Raw genomic sequence first — 17,738 nt, forward strand, 5'->3', positions numbered from 1 at the left:
TTCTTTGTGTTTAACTCACCACCCTTCCACTCATATTTGTCTTACATACTTATTTTATATTCAATATAAATAAATATATATACAATATATATATATACTATATATATATATGATGATATATATATTATATATATATAAATATATTGCAGTTACTGGAAAATTTGAGAAAAATTGTGATGTATGAACACCTAAAAAATTTCATTAAATCTATTAAAATATCAATAATACATTATTTTTCTAGTCTAGGAAACAAACAAAACAAGCATAAAAAACAAATACAGGTGTATTTGAACTATAACTCACATTATAAAAAAAAAAAATCTAGAATGTGATGAGTATACAGAACCTGCATACGAGTATCCCGTTGTTGAGAAAATGCAAAGCGTACCATCCCTCTCCTCATTGCCGACCACCCTCCCCACCACACTCTCAAACTCAAAATCACCCCTTCCAAATCAATACAAAGGGACTGCTGGATAGGGAAAATATGTCAGACAGAACCATGGCATGTTGGTGGGGGAAGTGGTCCTGTGAGACTTGCATCAGAGGATATCATCTCCATGCTGCCCATCTTCAAAACCTATGAACACCCTCACATCAAACAGCACATCTATAGGTGCAGCTCCAGGGAGTCTGACATGTAGTCTCCTATTAAGTTAAACATGTATTTCCTCCAACTTTACATATAAAAAAGAGCTGGTAACTGGCAATAACTCCTATTCCTACTACTAAAAGGCTAATAGAAGCACTCCCACAACTTGTATAAGATAGTTGATAATCCAATATAGTCAAAAAAAAAAGTGTATGTGGGCCTCAGTGGATTTGGATAAATATCACTGATTCCCCCCTATCAGGAGGCTAGGACAGTGCCTCATACAGAGGATTTTGTAAGCATTAGAATTTACTGAACAAATGCCTAGTGTTCAATTTGCTGGTGGCATGGTTTGAACCATCCATCAACTTTACCTTCGCTGTAAGTAGCCTGGCCTAACCTGCTCAGCCAGTGAGCATTCAAACAGTTAACAGTTATTACCATTATCAATTTCATCAAAAAGAAAGTGACGAAGGAAAATTATAATTTAATTTGGTCGGCAAGAGAGTCCTCTTACTCAGCCGATATTGTTTCCAATGTTAAACATAAAGTCTTACATACCAGATGATTGATGAATTGTGGTCTATCATGCAAGATAGTCTGCACAGCATGATAGATGTCCACTTCTTCCATTTGTTGCACTTTGGCAAGTATATTTAAGAAAGGCTGCAGTCAGACCACAGCCAGTCCACCCCATCCCTAGTATGAAACAGAATTACCTTAAAGCAGAATATACTAAAAAATAAAATATACAAACATATACCAAAAGCCTTTTTCCCCCTTACAAGGGAGGTAGCCAAAAAACAAAAACATATAAACCACTCCCACTCCCCCATTCCATCCCCACATACTCCACTCCCATCCACCCCTTTCCCTCCCTCTTGGTTCTTCATGGGATGATGGATCATCACTGCATCTCACCCACTGCCCTGGGTCAGAAGCACTGGCACAAGACACAGCACATCCACAGCAAGGCCGCTTTAATAAATTGGCAACCCCCTCTCTTCATATCTTCATCAATTTATTTTTCACATGTATAAACCTCACCCACCATCCCCCATCCACTCCCCCATCATGCATTACAGCATCATCCATACACAACCATTCTCCATTCTCCTGTCATCTCCCATCCTTCCTCCAACAGGCATTTCCCTCTTTCCCAATGCCCCTTTTACCCCATCCCATCCATGTTATCCTATGGTCACCCCCTCATGTTTCACTCCTTCCAACTCTGCCTTCCACACCTCTTTTACTAATCTTTCTTTACTCATTCTTTCCATGTGTCCAAACTATCCCAACACTCTCATCAACCCTATCTCCCAAATCCTTTTCCACCCCCACACTCCTCCTTACTACCTTGTTTCTCCACTCTTATCCAAACTAGTAGCCCCTATCATACTGCTCAGGCACCTCATCTTATACACATTCAAACTCCTCCTCTCTTATGTTCTATGTTTTCTGCTCCATATAGTGCTGTCAGCACAAATTACACCTTCATACATTCTCCTCTTAGCATCAGTTCCCAAATGTTCATTTCTCATTACACTTTTCAATCTCCCAAGCATTTACTTGCTTTTCTCAACCTACATTCTACCTCCAATGCCACATCCTTTTCCTGCCACATACACACCCAAGTATCTAAAACTATCCACTTCCTCCTGGCTCTCTCCCTTAATGCTCACTTCCAGTCTGCTGTCACTTTCTCCCCTTGTATATCTCATCACCTTACTTTTACCCACATTTACCTTCAACTTCCATTTTTCGCACACCTTCCCAAAGTCTGTCACTAACTTCCTCAATCCCTCCATTGATTCTGCCTATAAGCACAGTGTCATCCGTAATAAAACAACTGGCTTATCTTCCCACTTTTCTCCATTTTCTTTAACCATCTCCAATCCCCGCCCCACTACACTTGCATTTACCTCTTGCACTACCCCATCTATGTTATATATTGAACAGCCCAGGCATCATAACACATCCCTGATGAAAGTCCCCACCTTTGCCTCAAACCACTCACTCTCTTTATTTTCTGATTCACTAACACAAGCCCTACTACTCATGTAAAAACTCTTGACTGCTCTTAAAAGCATTCCTCCCTGTCTCATATATCTGCAATACCTCCCACAGTGCCTTTCTTTCCTAAACCCACACTTGTTCCTCACCAATTACTCCCTCTGTTCCTCTCCTAATCCTCTCGATTCAAGACCATCACCATACTACATTATAACAAGCTAATCCCTCTGAATATTGCCTACATTCACATTTTGTCCCCCTTTTCCCTTGCTAAAGTGGGACTTATACTAGGCACTCCTCCAGTCCTCTGGCACTCTACCTTCTCTCCAGCAAAACATTAAATAACCTCACCAACCAGTCCCACCATCACTATACCTCCTTTTTTATAGACATTCTGCATGGCCTCCATCCAGATCCAGGTGCCTTACCTGCTCGTAATCATCTTAACATTCTGCCTTCACCTTTAATCGTTCCTTATTTCTCCTGTCATTTTCCTCGATTCTATCACTGTTCATTTCCTTAGTGCTTCCCACTGCAACTACCTTTCCCTCCCCTCCCTAAATTTAATATACTGCACATAACTCCTACAACCTAAGCAGCAATATGCATGAAGGCAAACAAGAATACATGTGGAACAAAAAGTTGTCTTAAAAGATTGCTGACAGGACTAATCTCTCCATTACTGAAACATAAGGACTAATATCATTGTAGCATGTCAGATCAGCATGCAACAAGCTTAGTGAGCAAATTTCTGTAGAAGGTAATTAAGAATTGATGGGCATAACTTCCTGAAAAAAATAACTGTTAAGGTTCTATCCTAAGTGGAGTTTATGGCTGTTATGTACTAAAGCTCATTATTTTTTTCTCTGAACATTTCATCCTCTTTTACATCCTAAGCAGTAGGAGTAATAGCATACACCATAATTATAATTTGGTTTAAAAAAAAAAAAAAAAATTACAACATTTCAGAAGTCCTCACTTGAGAAGTAATGACTCATTGCTGTGGTTAAATAATAAGTATCTGGACTTACGGACAACACAGGAGAATAGGTTTAGGCTTTTTCAGAGCCTGTATATATTCTAGCATAGTTAAGAAGGCATTAGGTGTGGGGATTGTGCATCCTAAGGGCCAGGCAGTAAATATCACTAGTTGTACTTCATGGCTGTATAAACCCTGGAATAGTTCATAGCACTATTAGGTCATGCTAATCATTGACATATTTTGCAATGGTAATTATTTTCATCAAAGAATATTTAATGAACTAAGATCTTAATAAGATCAGATCAAATGGGTATGCTTGCTACCCCCTTTCCCTCCCCTTCTGAGAAACTTATTTCTCTGGTCCTTTGAAATTACATGCTTGGCTTAGAAGGGACATAAGTGGTCCTGGCCAGTGTCTCAAATTCCTGGACTTTGGCTCCCAACTGCAGCTATCCCCCTCCCTCAATTTCCCACTGTGTGAGAAATTCTCATGCTAGTCAACCTCTTTCCTTCTTCCACTGTCCAGGGATTTTGGGACAAAGTATACAGAAGAATTGTTAGACTAGCAATGATATATATATAGGACTGATACATGTGCCTCTGATGAAGACATAAAAAAGAAAAGTGAAAGCGCTGGAAATGAGAATGATACAATGGATGTATAGGATTAAAACAAGCCAAATAATAAATGAAAATGTATAAGGAGCAATAAAGGTGGTAGAGGTGTTAATAAAGGTACAAGAGAAACTGCAGTTGTATGGTCATGTGAACAAAAGTGAAGAGTTGTATATAAGAGAATCATAATCATGAAAATGGATGGGAAGAGTAGAAGAAAACAGGACTCAGGTGTTACATTATTGTTAAAGACCTGCATGAAAAGGGAATAGGTGAGAATGGAGAACAATGCTAGGGAAAAATGGAAAAGGCTTAGACAGAAGAGCAATTTCATGTAGAGATGGGAAAAAGTTGTAGAAGAAGAAGATTGTTGGCAGGCAAAAATGTAGGACATGTCTTCATGCCCTGGCACAGACTTCTGATGAGACACTGACACCCACAAGCTGATATATAAACCATACTTTAGGTCTATGCTGAACTGGAAGACAACACAATACCACAAACTATAGATCACATTTGCAGACTATTACACACATAACACCCACAGATCTCCTACATACACACTGGGAGTCCCATGTATATGTATTTATCTAAATATATCTACCTAATTGTCATATTCAGAAAGGAATTACAGCCATGGTATCCTTTCTCTTTTCTTCAAGTTCTATGGACATTATCAACTACTAAGCTATTCCAGGAGTTGATGCATCTGTATGGAAAATAGTGTTTCTGGACATCTTAAGTATTCATTCTCATGATCCTGTGATTTTCTTCTATCCATTGCCAAGAAATATTCCTTGTCAGTTTTATTTACTCCTTTTAGTAATTTTAAACATCTTAAATAACATAAACAAGTTTTTTTTTTATATAATGGATGATCCATTGCTAGTTTCTCTTTATGTTTTACTTCCAAGGCTGGGACCTTCTTGGTAGCATGCATGATACACAATACTATACATAGCATCTATAAAATAAAACTCACATCACCCATCACACTACATGAGAAACCACTCCTGAACACACATACGTGGCAAATCCCCACAGCACTACCACAATGCAATACACACCATCCCAGAACCCTTAACCAGTCACACTAAAATGAACAAACACATACATACAGTTCTCACAGACAGTGTGCTGGCTAGTATAGAACCTAACAGGATTCTTGCTATCCCCCACTGCCAGTACACCTATAAAAAACTAAGTTACATAGAACAGCCAGAGCCTGTGACCACAATACATCACTTATGACATACCAATTCAGATTAAGAAATGGAACAAATGACAAATGTTTGCTTTGCAATGTTACCTCACACACAACTGAACACATATCTATGAACAATTCAACTCTGGCAGTACATATACATGACCACAACAATGTGAAGTAAAGAACCTCTGGTTAGAGCCTTAGAAAGCAAATTGTTGCTTCCATGATTCCAGGGTCATAGGTTAATAACACTGTGACCTGACTAAAGATAACAACTACCGTGAGGGTGTCACATGTCTGAATAGAATTACTTGGCAATAGCCACACTAAAAGAATAAGTGCCACTTAATATTTATGACAAAAAATACACACTTATAAACACTTACTGATGATTTTGAAATCACAGAGACATTAACTTCTTTGAAGTATGTGAATGTCTGTGAGTTCTTCACATGCACATGAACTTTCCAGTCTCTTTGGTCAGACAATGAAGGTATAAGGGGGATGAAATTCTGCATTGGAAAGTTAAGATTAGTCATAATTTTCTTCAAGATATAATTAAGGTAAAGCATATTTACAATGTGTTTTATTATACCTGCTGTGATTATCTATGTTGGTGATCTGAAATTAAAGAAGAATTAATGCCTTTGATTTACTGATTTCTGGATAGATTTTGCTCTATTGCCAAAATATCATGTTCAGATTGGGACTTAGAGCAAAATGGGTTCATCATTGATAGTGTCATATGATAATAATAATAATATACATACATACATATACCAAAGGCTTTTTCCCTTTTACATGGGGGGGGGGTAGCCAAAAAAAAAAGGCATAGAAACCACTCCCATCCATTCCATCCCCAACATACTCCACTCCCATCCACCCCCTTCCCTCCCTCTTATCTTGGCACCTCCTGGATGATGGGTCATCCCTACATCTCACCCACTGTCCTGTGTTAGAAGCAGTGTCACAAGACAGCACATCCACAGCAAGGCCACTTCATTAATTCACCCACCCCCACTCCATCCCCTCATGCATAAAAGGAGAAGATATGGAGAAATCCCTTCGGGCTGCGTCAAATTTCTCATACATACTTCCTCACCCCCCATCCCCCACCCACTCCCCCTCATGCATCACAGCCTTCATCTATACACAACCATTCTCCATTCACCCCTATCTTCTGTTCTTCTCCCATTCATTCTCAACAGACATTCCTCTCTTACCGTAATGCCCCTTTTACCCCATCCATCAATCTCATCCTAGGACACTCCCTCATATTCACTCCTTCCACCTTTGCCTTCCACACCTCTTTTACTTAATCTTTCTTCATTCATTCTTTCCATATGTCCTAAACCATCCTGATACTCTTTCATTAACCCTATCTCCCAACTCCCTTTCCACCCTTGTTCTCCTCCTTACCTCATTTTTTCACTCTATCTAGCCTAGTGACCCCTATCATACCCCATCTGGGGTTATTGGCTCCCCATCTGGGGTATTGGCTGCATATTATTGTGGCAAAGTAGCATGTAGTTGATACTTTAGGGTCTGTATGGGGTGTCCCTATAGACCAGAGCCACACACCATTTTGTTTGCGATAGAGGAAAACTCTGTTCATAGAAAAATGATGACACTTTTATACTACGACTGTTCCTCCATTATGCTGTCCCCCAACCCTTGTTACTGTCCTGTACCATTTCTTGGAATATTCATTTCCTTTTTTCGCCTACCTACCCTCTGGTGGGGGAAAAGAATGCTGCCACCAAGTCTTCCCACTTGAGTCATAAAAGGCGACAAAAACGGGATGGGGGATGGGATTAGGAGTCCTGCTACCTGTAGTCCCAATGGGGCCATTCCTAAAAAAAAAAAAAAAAAAAAAAAAAAAAAAAAAAAAAAAACTAGGGGAAAAAAAATAATAATACATACATATACCAATGGCTATTTCTCCCTTACAAGGGAGGTAGCCCCCCCAAAAAAAGGCATAAAATCCACTCCCACCCATTTCATTCCTGCATACTCCACTCCCATTTACCATCCTCCCTCTTATTTTGGCTCTTCCTGGATGACAGGTCATCCCTGCATCTCACCCACTGCCCTGGGTAAGAAGCAGTGCAGCACAAGGCTGCTTCATTTAATCGGTGACCCTCCTCTCTGTCCTCTCATGCAGAAAGAGAGAAGACAGGGAGAAATCCATTTGGCTGCATTAATATATCATTCACACATACTCCCTCACCCACCATCCCCACCCAGTCCTTTCCATGCATCACATCATCATCCATACACAATCATTCTTCAACTCACCCTATCCTCTGTCTTCTCCCTTCCTTCTTCAACAGACATTCCCCTTTTTCCCAATTCCCCTTTTATCCTATCCATTCATCTCATTCTTGGTTGCCCCCTCATGTTCACTCCTTCCACTTCTGTCTTCCACACCTTTTTGACTAATCTTTCTTCACTCATTCTTTCCATGTGTCCAAACCATCCCAATACTCTTTCATCAACCCTAATCTCCCAATTCCCTTTCCACCCCTATTCTCCTCCTCACCTCATTTCTCACTCTATTCCAGCCTAGTAACCCCTATCCTGCTTCTCAGGCACCTCATCTTTAAACGAAGAGGAAAAGGAGAAGGAGTACAAGAGGAAGCTGAAGGAGGAGTGGGAGGGAGTGAAGGATAGAGTGGAGGTAGGTGTGGAGGAGGAATGGGGAATGGTTCAAGGAGGGAGTCATAAAGTGTGCAAGGATGGTGTGTGGAACAAGAAGGTCAGGAGGAAATAGAAGGAAGGGTAGTGAATGGTGGGATGAGGAAACAAAGAAGGTTGTAGAAGAGAAGAAGCGAGCTTTCACAGATTGGTTACAAAGTAGGACGAGGGAGTCATATGAGAAGTACAGGGAAAAGAAAAGAGAAGTAAAGAAAAGGGTAAAGGAGGCAAAGAGGAGAGCAGATGTAAAATGGGGTAAGAGTATGACAGAAAATTTTGAAAGTAATAAAAAGATGTTTTGGAAAGAAATTAAGAGAGGAAGAGGAGGCGAATCAAGTAGAGAAGAAAAGGTAAAAGGTGCAGATGGAGAGATGATAATGGAGGAGAAGGCAGTAAGGGGAAGATGGGCAGAATATTTTAGAGAGTTGCTAAATGTGAAGGAGGATAGGGAGGGAAAGATAGCTGCAGTGGGAAATGCTAAGAAAATGAGAGTGATGAGTGAGGAAAATGGAGGAGAAATAAGGAAGGATGAAGTGAAGGTAGCAGTTAAGATGATGAAAGCAGGTAAGGAACCTGGTCTGGATGGATGCCATGCAGAATGTCTTAAAAAAGGAGGTATAGTGATGGTGGACTGGTTGGTGAGGTTATTTAATGTTTGCTGGAGAGAAGGTAGAGTGCCAGAGGACTGGAGGAGTGCCTGTATAGTTCCACTTTACAAGGGAAAGGGGGACAAGTGTGAATGTAGTAGTTTCAGAGGGATTAGCTTGTTAAGTGTAGTTGGGAAGGCTTATGGGAGGATCTTGATTGAGAGGATTAGGAGAGGAACAGAGGGAGTAATTGGTGAGGAACAGTGTGGGTTTAGGACAGGTAGAGGTTGTGTAGATCAGATTTTTGTGGTAAGACAGATATGTGAGAAAGCTATAGGAAAGGGGAAGGATGTTTTCTGGGCCTTTATGGATCTGGAAAAGGCTTACGACAGGGTAGACAGAAAGGCACTGTGGGAGGTTATGCGGATATACGGGATAGGAGGAAAGCTTCTGGGAGCTGTCAAGAGTTTTTATGAGAGTAGTAGAGCTTGTGTCAGGATTAGAAATGGAGAGAGTGAGTGGTTTGAGGTAAAGGTGGGACTTCGTCAGGGATGCGTTATGTCACCCTGGCTGTTCAACTTATACATGGATGGGGTAGTGCGAGAGGTAAATGCAAGGGTAGTGGGTCAGGGATTGGAGATGGTTAAGGAAAATGGAGAAAAGTGGGAGGTGAGCCAGCTGTTGTTTGCGGACGACATTGCGCTTGTGGGAGGAACGGAGGAGGGATTGAGGAAGCTGGTGACAGAATTTGGGAGAGTGGTGTGATAGAAGAAAGCTGAAGATAAATGTGGGTAAATGTAAGGTGATGAGATGTACAAGGGGTGAAAGTGGCAGTAATCTGGAAATGAGCATTAAGGGAGAGCAACTGGAGGAAGTGGATAGTTTTTAGATACTTGGGTGCAAAATGTGGCAGGAAAGGGTGGAGTGAAGGTGGAGGTAGATTGTAGATTAAGAGAAGCGAGTAAATGCCTTGGTGGTTTAAAAAGTGTAATGAGGAATAGGAATCTGGGAATGGATGCTAAGAGGAGACTGTATGAAGGAGTGATTGTGCCAACAGCACTGTATGGAGCAGAAACATGGAACATGAGAGAGGAAGAGAGAAGGAACTTGAATGTGTTTGAGATGAAGTGTCTGAGAAGTATGATGGGGGTTACTAGGCTAGATAGAGTGAGAAATGAGGAAGTGAGGAGGAGAACAGGGGTGGAAAGGGAGCTGTGAGATAGGGTTGATGAAAGAGTATTAGGATGGTTTGGACACATGGAAAGAATGAGTGAAGAAAGACTAGTAAAGAAGGTATGGAAGGCAGATGTGGAGGGAGTGAACATGAGGGGACGTCCTAGGATGAGATGGATGGATGGGGTGAAGGGGGCTTTGGGGAAGAGGGGAATGTCGGTTGAGGAAGGACGGGAGAGGACAGAAGACAGGGGTGAATGGAGAATGGTTGTATATGGAAAATGTTGTGATGCATGAGGTGGATTGGACGGGGGAATGGGGGTGAGGTAGTGTGTGTGAGCAAAAATTTTGACAGCCCGAAGGGATTTCTCCCCGTCCTCTCCTTTATATGGTAGGACGGAGAGGGGGGGTCGCCGATTTAATGAAGCGGCCTTGCTGTGGATGTGCTGTGTCCTGCGTTACTGCTTCTGACCCAGGGCAGTGGACAGGGTGCAGGGATGACCCGTCATCTAGGAGGTGCTAAGATGGGAGGGAGGGTGGAGGGGTGTGGAGTGTTTTCGGGGATGAAATGGGTGGGAATGTTTTTGTGCCTTGTCCTTTTTGGCTATCCCCCTGGTAAGGGGGAAAAAGCCTTGGTATATGTATGTATGTATGTCAAACATAGCACCAATATATAAAGGAGGAAATAGGGAAGATCCTACAAACTTCAGACCAGTATCCCTCACAAGCACAGTAGCAAAAATATGCAAAAAAGTCTTCAGGAACAAATAGACCAAACACTTGGAAGATAACAAAATAATAAACCCCAAGCAATTTGGTTTTAGAAGTGGAAGATTGTGCACACAAATCTAACCTGCTTTTACTCGAGATTAATTGAGATAATACAAGAAAGGGATGGATAGGGAGATTGCGCCTTCTTGGATTTGCAGAAAACATTTGACAAAAAAACACACAAAAAATTAATAAGTAAAATTGAAAAAAATAGGAGGAATTCAAGGCAAATTGTTGGAAGGGGTGAATGATTTCTTAACTGGGAGAAAAATGAGAATGGCAGAGACAAAAATTCGAAATGTGAAGATGTAAAAAGTGGCATCCCACAAGGCTCTGTTTTGGCTCCTTTAATGTTTGCCATATACATACCGGTAATTGATATGGATGAAGGAGTAAACTGTTACGTGAACTTTTTACTCAAGAGAGTAAGAACAGAAGAAGATTGCAGATCGCTGCAAGATGACCTGGGTAATGGAATTTGGAAAACGTAAAAATAGAGTTTCGGGACAATATAAGATTGGAAACAAGTCAAAAAAGTAAACTCAGAGAGGGACCTAGGAGTAATCATCTCAAGTGACTTGACACCTGATAAACATGTAAATTAATTATTTGGAGAGACTTACAACTTATCAAGATCAATGAAAGTGGCCTTCGATTACATAGATGAGGAGATGGTTAAAAAAATATTTGTTACACTGATAAGACCAAAATTAGAATATGCTGTATCAATGTGGGCACCTAGCATAATTTTTTTTTTTTTATAAAGAATCCAAAGAACAGCGACAAAAATGGTACCCACACTGTCAAATCTGACATATGAACAAAGATTGGAGAAATTACAGTTGTCAACACTAGAACAGAGAAGGGAAAGAGGCAATTTGTTGGAAATTTTCAGAATTATGAAAGGGATGGAAGTTCTCGATAGAGACGACCTATAAGTGTGGCAGAAGAGAAACAAGAGGACACGAAAAGAAACTAAAGAAAGTTAGAGAAGAGACCTAAAAAGAAAGAAAAAATAGCTTCCCACATAGAGTGATCGATGTCTGGACCAAACTGAACAGAGAAAGGGTAAATGCCAGAACTATACATGATTTTAAGAACAAACTGGATGTGGAGAGATACGAAAACAGGTCACTATGAGCATAGCTCCCGTCCCATAAAATACAACTAGGTAAAAACGAGGTAAATACATTCAAACTCCTCCTCTCTTATGTTCCATGTTTCTGCTCCATATAGTGCTAGCGGCACAGCCACTCCTTCATACAATCTCCTCTTAGTATCTATTCCCAAATATCTATTTCTCATTATACTTTTTGATACATCAAGGTATTTACTTGCTTCTCTCTACCTACATTCTACCTCCACCTCCACTCCTCCCTTTCCCACCACATTCACGCTCAAGTATCTAAAACTATTCTTTCCCTTAATACTCACTCCCAATTTGCTGCCAATTTCTTCCCTCGTACATCTTATCACCTTTGTTATGTTCCATGATGCATCACTGACACAAAGAGATGCAAATATGGCGCCATAAGCTACATTTTAGCATGAACCATATTTGCTCGACATCCTTAATGAAAGTACCTATTTATGTTAAATTTAACCAATTGGTAGGTTATCTTAAATTAGATAATCAAATTTAAATGTGAGTTAGACTTTTTCTCATGCAGATGTCCCAGTTGCAGGCCTTACAAACCAGCAGTGGAGGAGTACACGACTCTTGGGCAGGTTGAAGGTTGCCATGAATGAAGACGCAAAGTAACATCTGCATTATTATAGGTGTTCTCCCTTTTGTTAGATAACTAGGAATTGATGAATTGTAAGCCTTCTTCACACAAAAATAAAGAAGTACAGGTACTCCTCGTTTAACGACGACAATTGGGACCAGCGCGCCGTCGTTAACCCAATTGGTCGTTAAGCGAAAGTGTATACATATACGTACATGCACTGTATATACAATGTCCAGCAATACGTGTGTCTTTATTTTCGTGTATTTTCCCTCTTTTATACAGTACATTAAAGCTTTATTTACTGTTTATTTACGGTGGTTAGGTTCCTGAAATTACCGTATATGACCAAATCCGTGTATGCTGACATTCCATATTGAATACTGGGGTATTTTTTTAGTTTCGACCATGGACGCAATATAACAATAGAAATTTAATTATTAATTTTGTAAATTAAAATGTATCAACGTAATATGCAATTTTGTGGGCGGAAATGAAAGTAAAAAATACCATGCTACAAGAAAATATGCTAATGAACGAAGTCGGTAGCATAGGCTTGGGACGCCATCTTGTCGTCTGCCAACGTCTCTCACGAGGACGAGCCGGATGACATTTAATTTGCAGGTAATGATTTATCAAACACAGGTTAGGTTAGTTTAGTTTAGGTTAGATGGATTTATCATCCTTTCATTTCTTCGACATCGGCATCTATCATAACAAACATGGTGTACCATTCGTCCGACATGACTTCGTTACTTACGAAATTTGTTTTAGCACCTATTTTTTCCGCTCACAAAATTGCATATTACGTTGATACATTATAATTTACAAAATTAATAATTAATTTTCTATTGCTATACTGCGCCCTTGGTCGAAACTAAAAATTTACCACTACCGGTATATACTGTACCCCAGGTAGTTTTTTTCAGCTTGCATGATGGTAATGTAGACCTAAGCTTCAGAACACTTTACCTCACAGGTAATATCCACCGTTTAAGTTCATTTATAACATCATACAAATTTGCCTCAGCCAACTTAATTATCGTACACGACGTCGTAACTTCGGGAGATTTACGTTAAACGAATGTCATAAAGCCTGTCGTTACTCCGAGTTGTCGTTAACCGAGTAGGTCGTTAAACGAGGAGTACCTGTAAATAGATTGTGTGAAGCCAAACAGAGGTAGGTTAGGTTTATATTTATAATAAACTAGCACTTGCCATGGCACTTTGTTGTACAGCCCTGGTATAATACAAGGAGATGCAAGAATTGTCATATCTCTGACTCCCTTGCTTGTACCTTGGATGTATCCCATATACACCAGTCTAAGGTAAATTGTATATTTTATATTATGTGAATTAAATATTTTTGCACTCGACTCTCATTGTCCTTGTGAAGTGAAAAAAAAAACTTTCAAAGGCAAAATAGGTATACAGTACTAGATACTGGATTGAAGAACTGTTCAAGTTATGGCCAAAATTTGATACATCAACTCAAATACAGAGGCTACTCCGTGACACATACATGGGGGCCTTTTATCTGGGATCAATTTTCTTCTTCACTGGATAAAGAAATTGGTGTGTGCAAATCACCTGAGAGAAAATAGGAGAAGTTGGGTCACTGAGTCAATTTAAACTGCAATCAATCAAAGAAACAGAAGCGCATCCACCATATTTGTTGTTCACACATTAGACATACAAAGCAAAGAAAGAAAATATATCGGTCAAACAACTGGAATAGTATTGACAATAACTCAGATATTTATGATGTAGGAGACGGTAGGAGTGAGAGCAGAATAGATGATAAGTATAGAAACAAGGGACAGAACAAAACTGATCTAAGATAGAGATCACAGTTTCATAGCTTCGAAGAGTCCCCACAGGTAAGGGACCGGTATCATAGTAGAAAGGATGATAGGAAAGACAATAGAATAAGAGAGAAATATAATGAAGTCAATCTAAGACAGGGGGCAGAATTTCACGATTTCGAGGGATTCCCACAGGTAAAGGACAGACATTATGGTATTGAGGATAACAGGAATAAATATAGCATAGGTGAAGGATTACTGAGATTAAGAAGAGGATATTACATGGAGGAAGTTAGAATTGATAATGAAAGACCTCCACCGGAAAGAGGAAGATGTTATAACATAGTAGATAATATGAGTGGAATTAGAATAAGTAGGGAACCTAGTGTTGAATTGCATAGTGAGGTCTATTTTAGATGAGGGGCAGAGTCCCAAAGGGAAACCGATAGGGTTGGAGCAGGGTAGCCTACGCAATGGTCAATTGGGGTGAGTAGTGAGAGAACTGTAGAGAATAGTATCATAAAGGTGAGTCATCTTATCCCCAGATTTATGGAAAGGGATCCAGGATTGTTCTTTTCTACATTCAAAGGCACAGTAAAACAATTAGGATGGAGAAAGAACCTCTTTTCGGCAATGATATGAACTAGCCTAACCCCAAAAGCCGTAAGTGTGTTCACAGTATTTGATAGAGATGGCAAATATGATTATGAACAGATTAAAAGCGAAATATTAGAAGCAAACAAGATTTCTCCAGAGTACTTCAGAAAGAAATTCAGAGAAGCTAGGAAGGATATTGGTCATTGATATATGGATCTAGCCAGGAATGTGAGGAGTGACTTAGACAAATGGATGCATGCAGATGGTGCAGTGACTGTTGAGAAAATCATGGAGGTGTTTGCAAGTGAACAATTCCTAAACTTGTTGAACAATGAGGCTAGGCTATATGTAACCAAGCAGAAATGTGAGACCTTATTACAGGCAGCCAGCTTTGCAGAAAATTTTGTGTTAAGGACAAGTAAGAATAGAAAAAAAGTAAGTGTGACACAAACTCAGGGGAGTGAGAAAAGATTGTGAGTCAAAGATGCATGAGGCTACAAATAGGGGAGAGTTGGAGGAAACCAGTCCTATGTTTTAGCTGTGGAAGATTTGGGCAAAGAAGTCAGGATTATTATGCTAGGCAGAGTGAACAAAGGTGCAGGCACGAAATGGGAAACAAGCAAACTAGGCAGGAAATAATGTGTGTAGAAGGAAACAGGAGGGATGTGAATCAGAGTATATGTTACACCTGTGGAGCCTACAATCATGGGATGGAAAACTGTCCCAAAGGAAATGAAAAGGAGACACACAAGACTGGAGACAAGGAAAGGACTATAGCAAGACAAAGGAGAGGAAGTAGCAGGTGAGAAGGATGATACCAATTGCTGTGTAGGTGAAAATAGATTAGACAAGACAGAAAATATAGGAGTCAGCCAAGAGTGGTTACCTTATGTGAAAGATGCCGAGATAGGAATAGAGGGGAGTGAAAAGAAATATGGGGTGAAGGCTCTGCAAGACACAGGGGCATCCCACACCATTGTGAGACCAGCTGTGATACCAGGATTAGAAAATAGGCACATAGGGCAGTTCATCATAAGATTAGCCAGAAGAGTGATGACATTAGCACCCATAGCTAAGGTATTACTTGAAACAGATGGTCAGACAGTGAGCGTTGAAGTGGGAGTAGTGGAACTTCCACTGAAAGGAATAGATGTCCTCCTAGGAAATGATGTAGGAGAGATAGTCCAGGTTAGACTTAAGATCGTAAATGACCCAATGACCAGACAGACAAATGACAGTGCTGATATGGCAGACTCAGTGGTGATCGTCACCTGAGCCAAGGCCAAGAAAGTATGAGAGGAAGATGAACAAGGTGATGACAACCTAAACCCCCTGTTTGAGCAGGTGATGCAGATAAGGTCCTACAGGATTCAAAAGACGAACATGGAGAGGAGAAGAAGCAGGTAGCAGCAGAAGATGAAGGAGACCAGGGAGGCAATGCCCAAGGAGAAAAAATTATCTTTGGGGAAGCCACAGATAGGAAAGGACTCATTCGACTACAACAGGAGGACCTGGAGCTGGAGGAGGTGCACCAAGCAGCTGAGGAGGAGGAGGAGCAGGAAGAAGAGGAAGGCAGCAAGACCAAGTTTGTCATGCAAGATGGTGTACTTCTGAGAAAATATAAGGGCACCAGAAAAGGTAGGAGGTGATGCTGTTACCCAAATCATAGTTCCATGGAAGATCAGGGAGAAGATTATGAGGCCAGCTCATGCAACTTTGTGTGCCCACCTTGGCATCACCAAGACTAGAAAATTAATCTTGATGCATTCCTTTTGGCCTTGGTTGTCAGAAGATGTCAGGAGAGTGGTTAGGCGATGTGTTGTGTGTCAAGTGACTGGGAAACCAAATGACACTCCTAGGAAGATACCCATGTGCCAAGTTCCTGTCATTGAGGAACCTTTCAGTAGAGAAGTGATTGACTGTGTAAGACCTCTCCCAAAGACTAAGTCAAGGAAGTCCTTTTTCATTACCATAATTTGCCAATCCACACAGTATGCTGAAGCGATACCTCTTCCGAACATAAAGGGTAGGACAATCACTTAGGCCTTAATGTCTTATTTCAGTAAGATGGGTACGCCTTGGGTGGTACAAAGTGACAGAAGCACTAACTTTTTAAATGGAATATTGGAAGGGGCCCTGGAAGGCTTCAATATAGAGCATGTAATCACGTCAGCATGTCTCTCAAGGGAGTCTTGAGAGATTCCATGAAATTTTAAAACACATGATCAGAGCATTTGTGTTAGAGTTTGAGAAGGATTGGGATGATGGCATAGACTTACTGTTATATGCCACTAGAATAACTGTACATGAGGGTCTAGGACTTTCTCCTTTTTAATTGATATTTGGGAGAACCCTGCAAGAACCCTTTGCATCCTTATACGAACTGATGCTATCAAAGAGTTAAGAAGGAAGTACAGTGAGACCTCTCATAAACGGACGTTAATTAGCTGTGTTTGCGGTGTTTTCGCTGTGTTTTCGGTGTTTTGGAGTGGTTTTTGGGTGGCATAGTGATTGCACGCACTAAACAACAGCACCAAAAACACCGAAAACACAGTGAAAACACAGCAAACACAGCTAGTTAACGTCCGTTAATGAGAGGTCTCACTGTACCTCTTACCCAAAGCTAGTTGGTACTAACTTCGAGAAGTTGAGGAAGCTTAGGGAGATAGCAAAATGAAATCTTGAAAAGTCTCAAGACTCTTACAAGGATTATTATGATAGGGAGGAAATTATAAAGGAGCTAAATATTGGGGATTATGTACTTGTGTTATCTCCTTAGAAAACTTCATTGCATCTGAAATAAGAGGGACCATTCAAGGTGCTGGAGAGAAAGGGTCGAAATAACTACCAGATCCAAATCCCGATAAGGATATCAGTCATACAACAAGCACATAAATCTTCTGAGGAAATTCAATGGGATTGTAGATAAGGCAGTTGGTATGATTGAGACAGGGCAATCAGATGGGAATTTT

At 40.4% G+C, this 17,738-nt stretch overlaps 1 protein-coding gene across 1 annotated transcript in view; it reads right to left on the minus strand.

The window, feature by feature from the left end:
• Positions 1–542: 542 nt before the first annotated feature.
• LOC143030414 (receptor-type tyrosine-protein phosphatase alpha-like) overlaps positions 543–17,738 on the minus strand; it is a 292,993-nt gene continuing 275,797 nt past the window's right edge. The window contains exons 28-30 of the mRNA XM_076193561.1: positions 5,796–5,921; positions 3,637–3,779; positions 543–648 (exon numbers count right to left, since the gene is read on the minus strand). Coding sequence (XP_076049676.1) covers positions 543–648; positions 3,637–3,779; positions 5,796–5,921 — 375 coding nt within the window. The remainder of the gene's footprint in view (positions 649–3,636; positions 3,780–5,795; positions 5,922–17,738) is intronic.

The sequence above is a fragment of the Oratosquilla oratoria genome, chromosome 12 (assembly GCF_046742065.1).
Source record: "Oratosquilla oratoria isolate Oo_2021 chromosome 12, ASM4674206v1, whole genome shotgun sequence".
Classification (NCBI taxonomy): Eukaryota; Metazoa; Arthropoda; class Malacostraca; order Stomatopoda; family Squillidae; genus Oratosquilla; species Oratosquilla oratoria.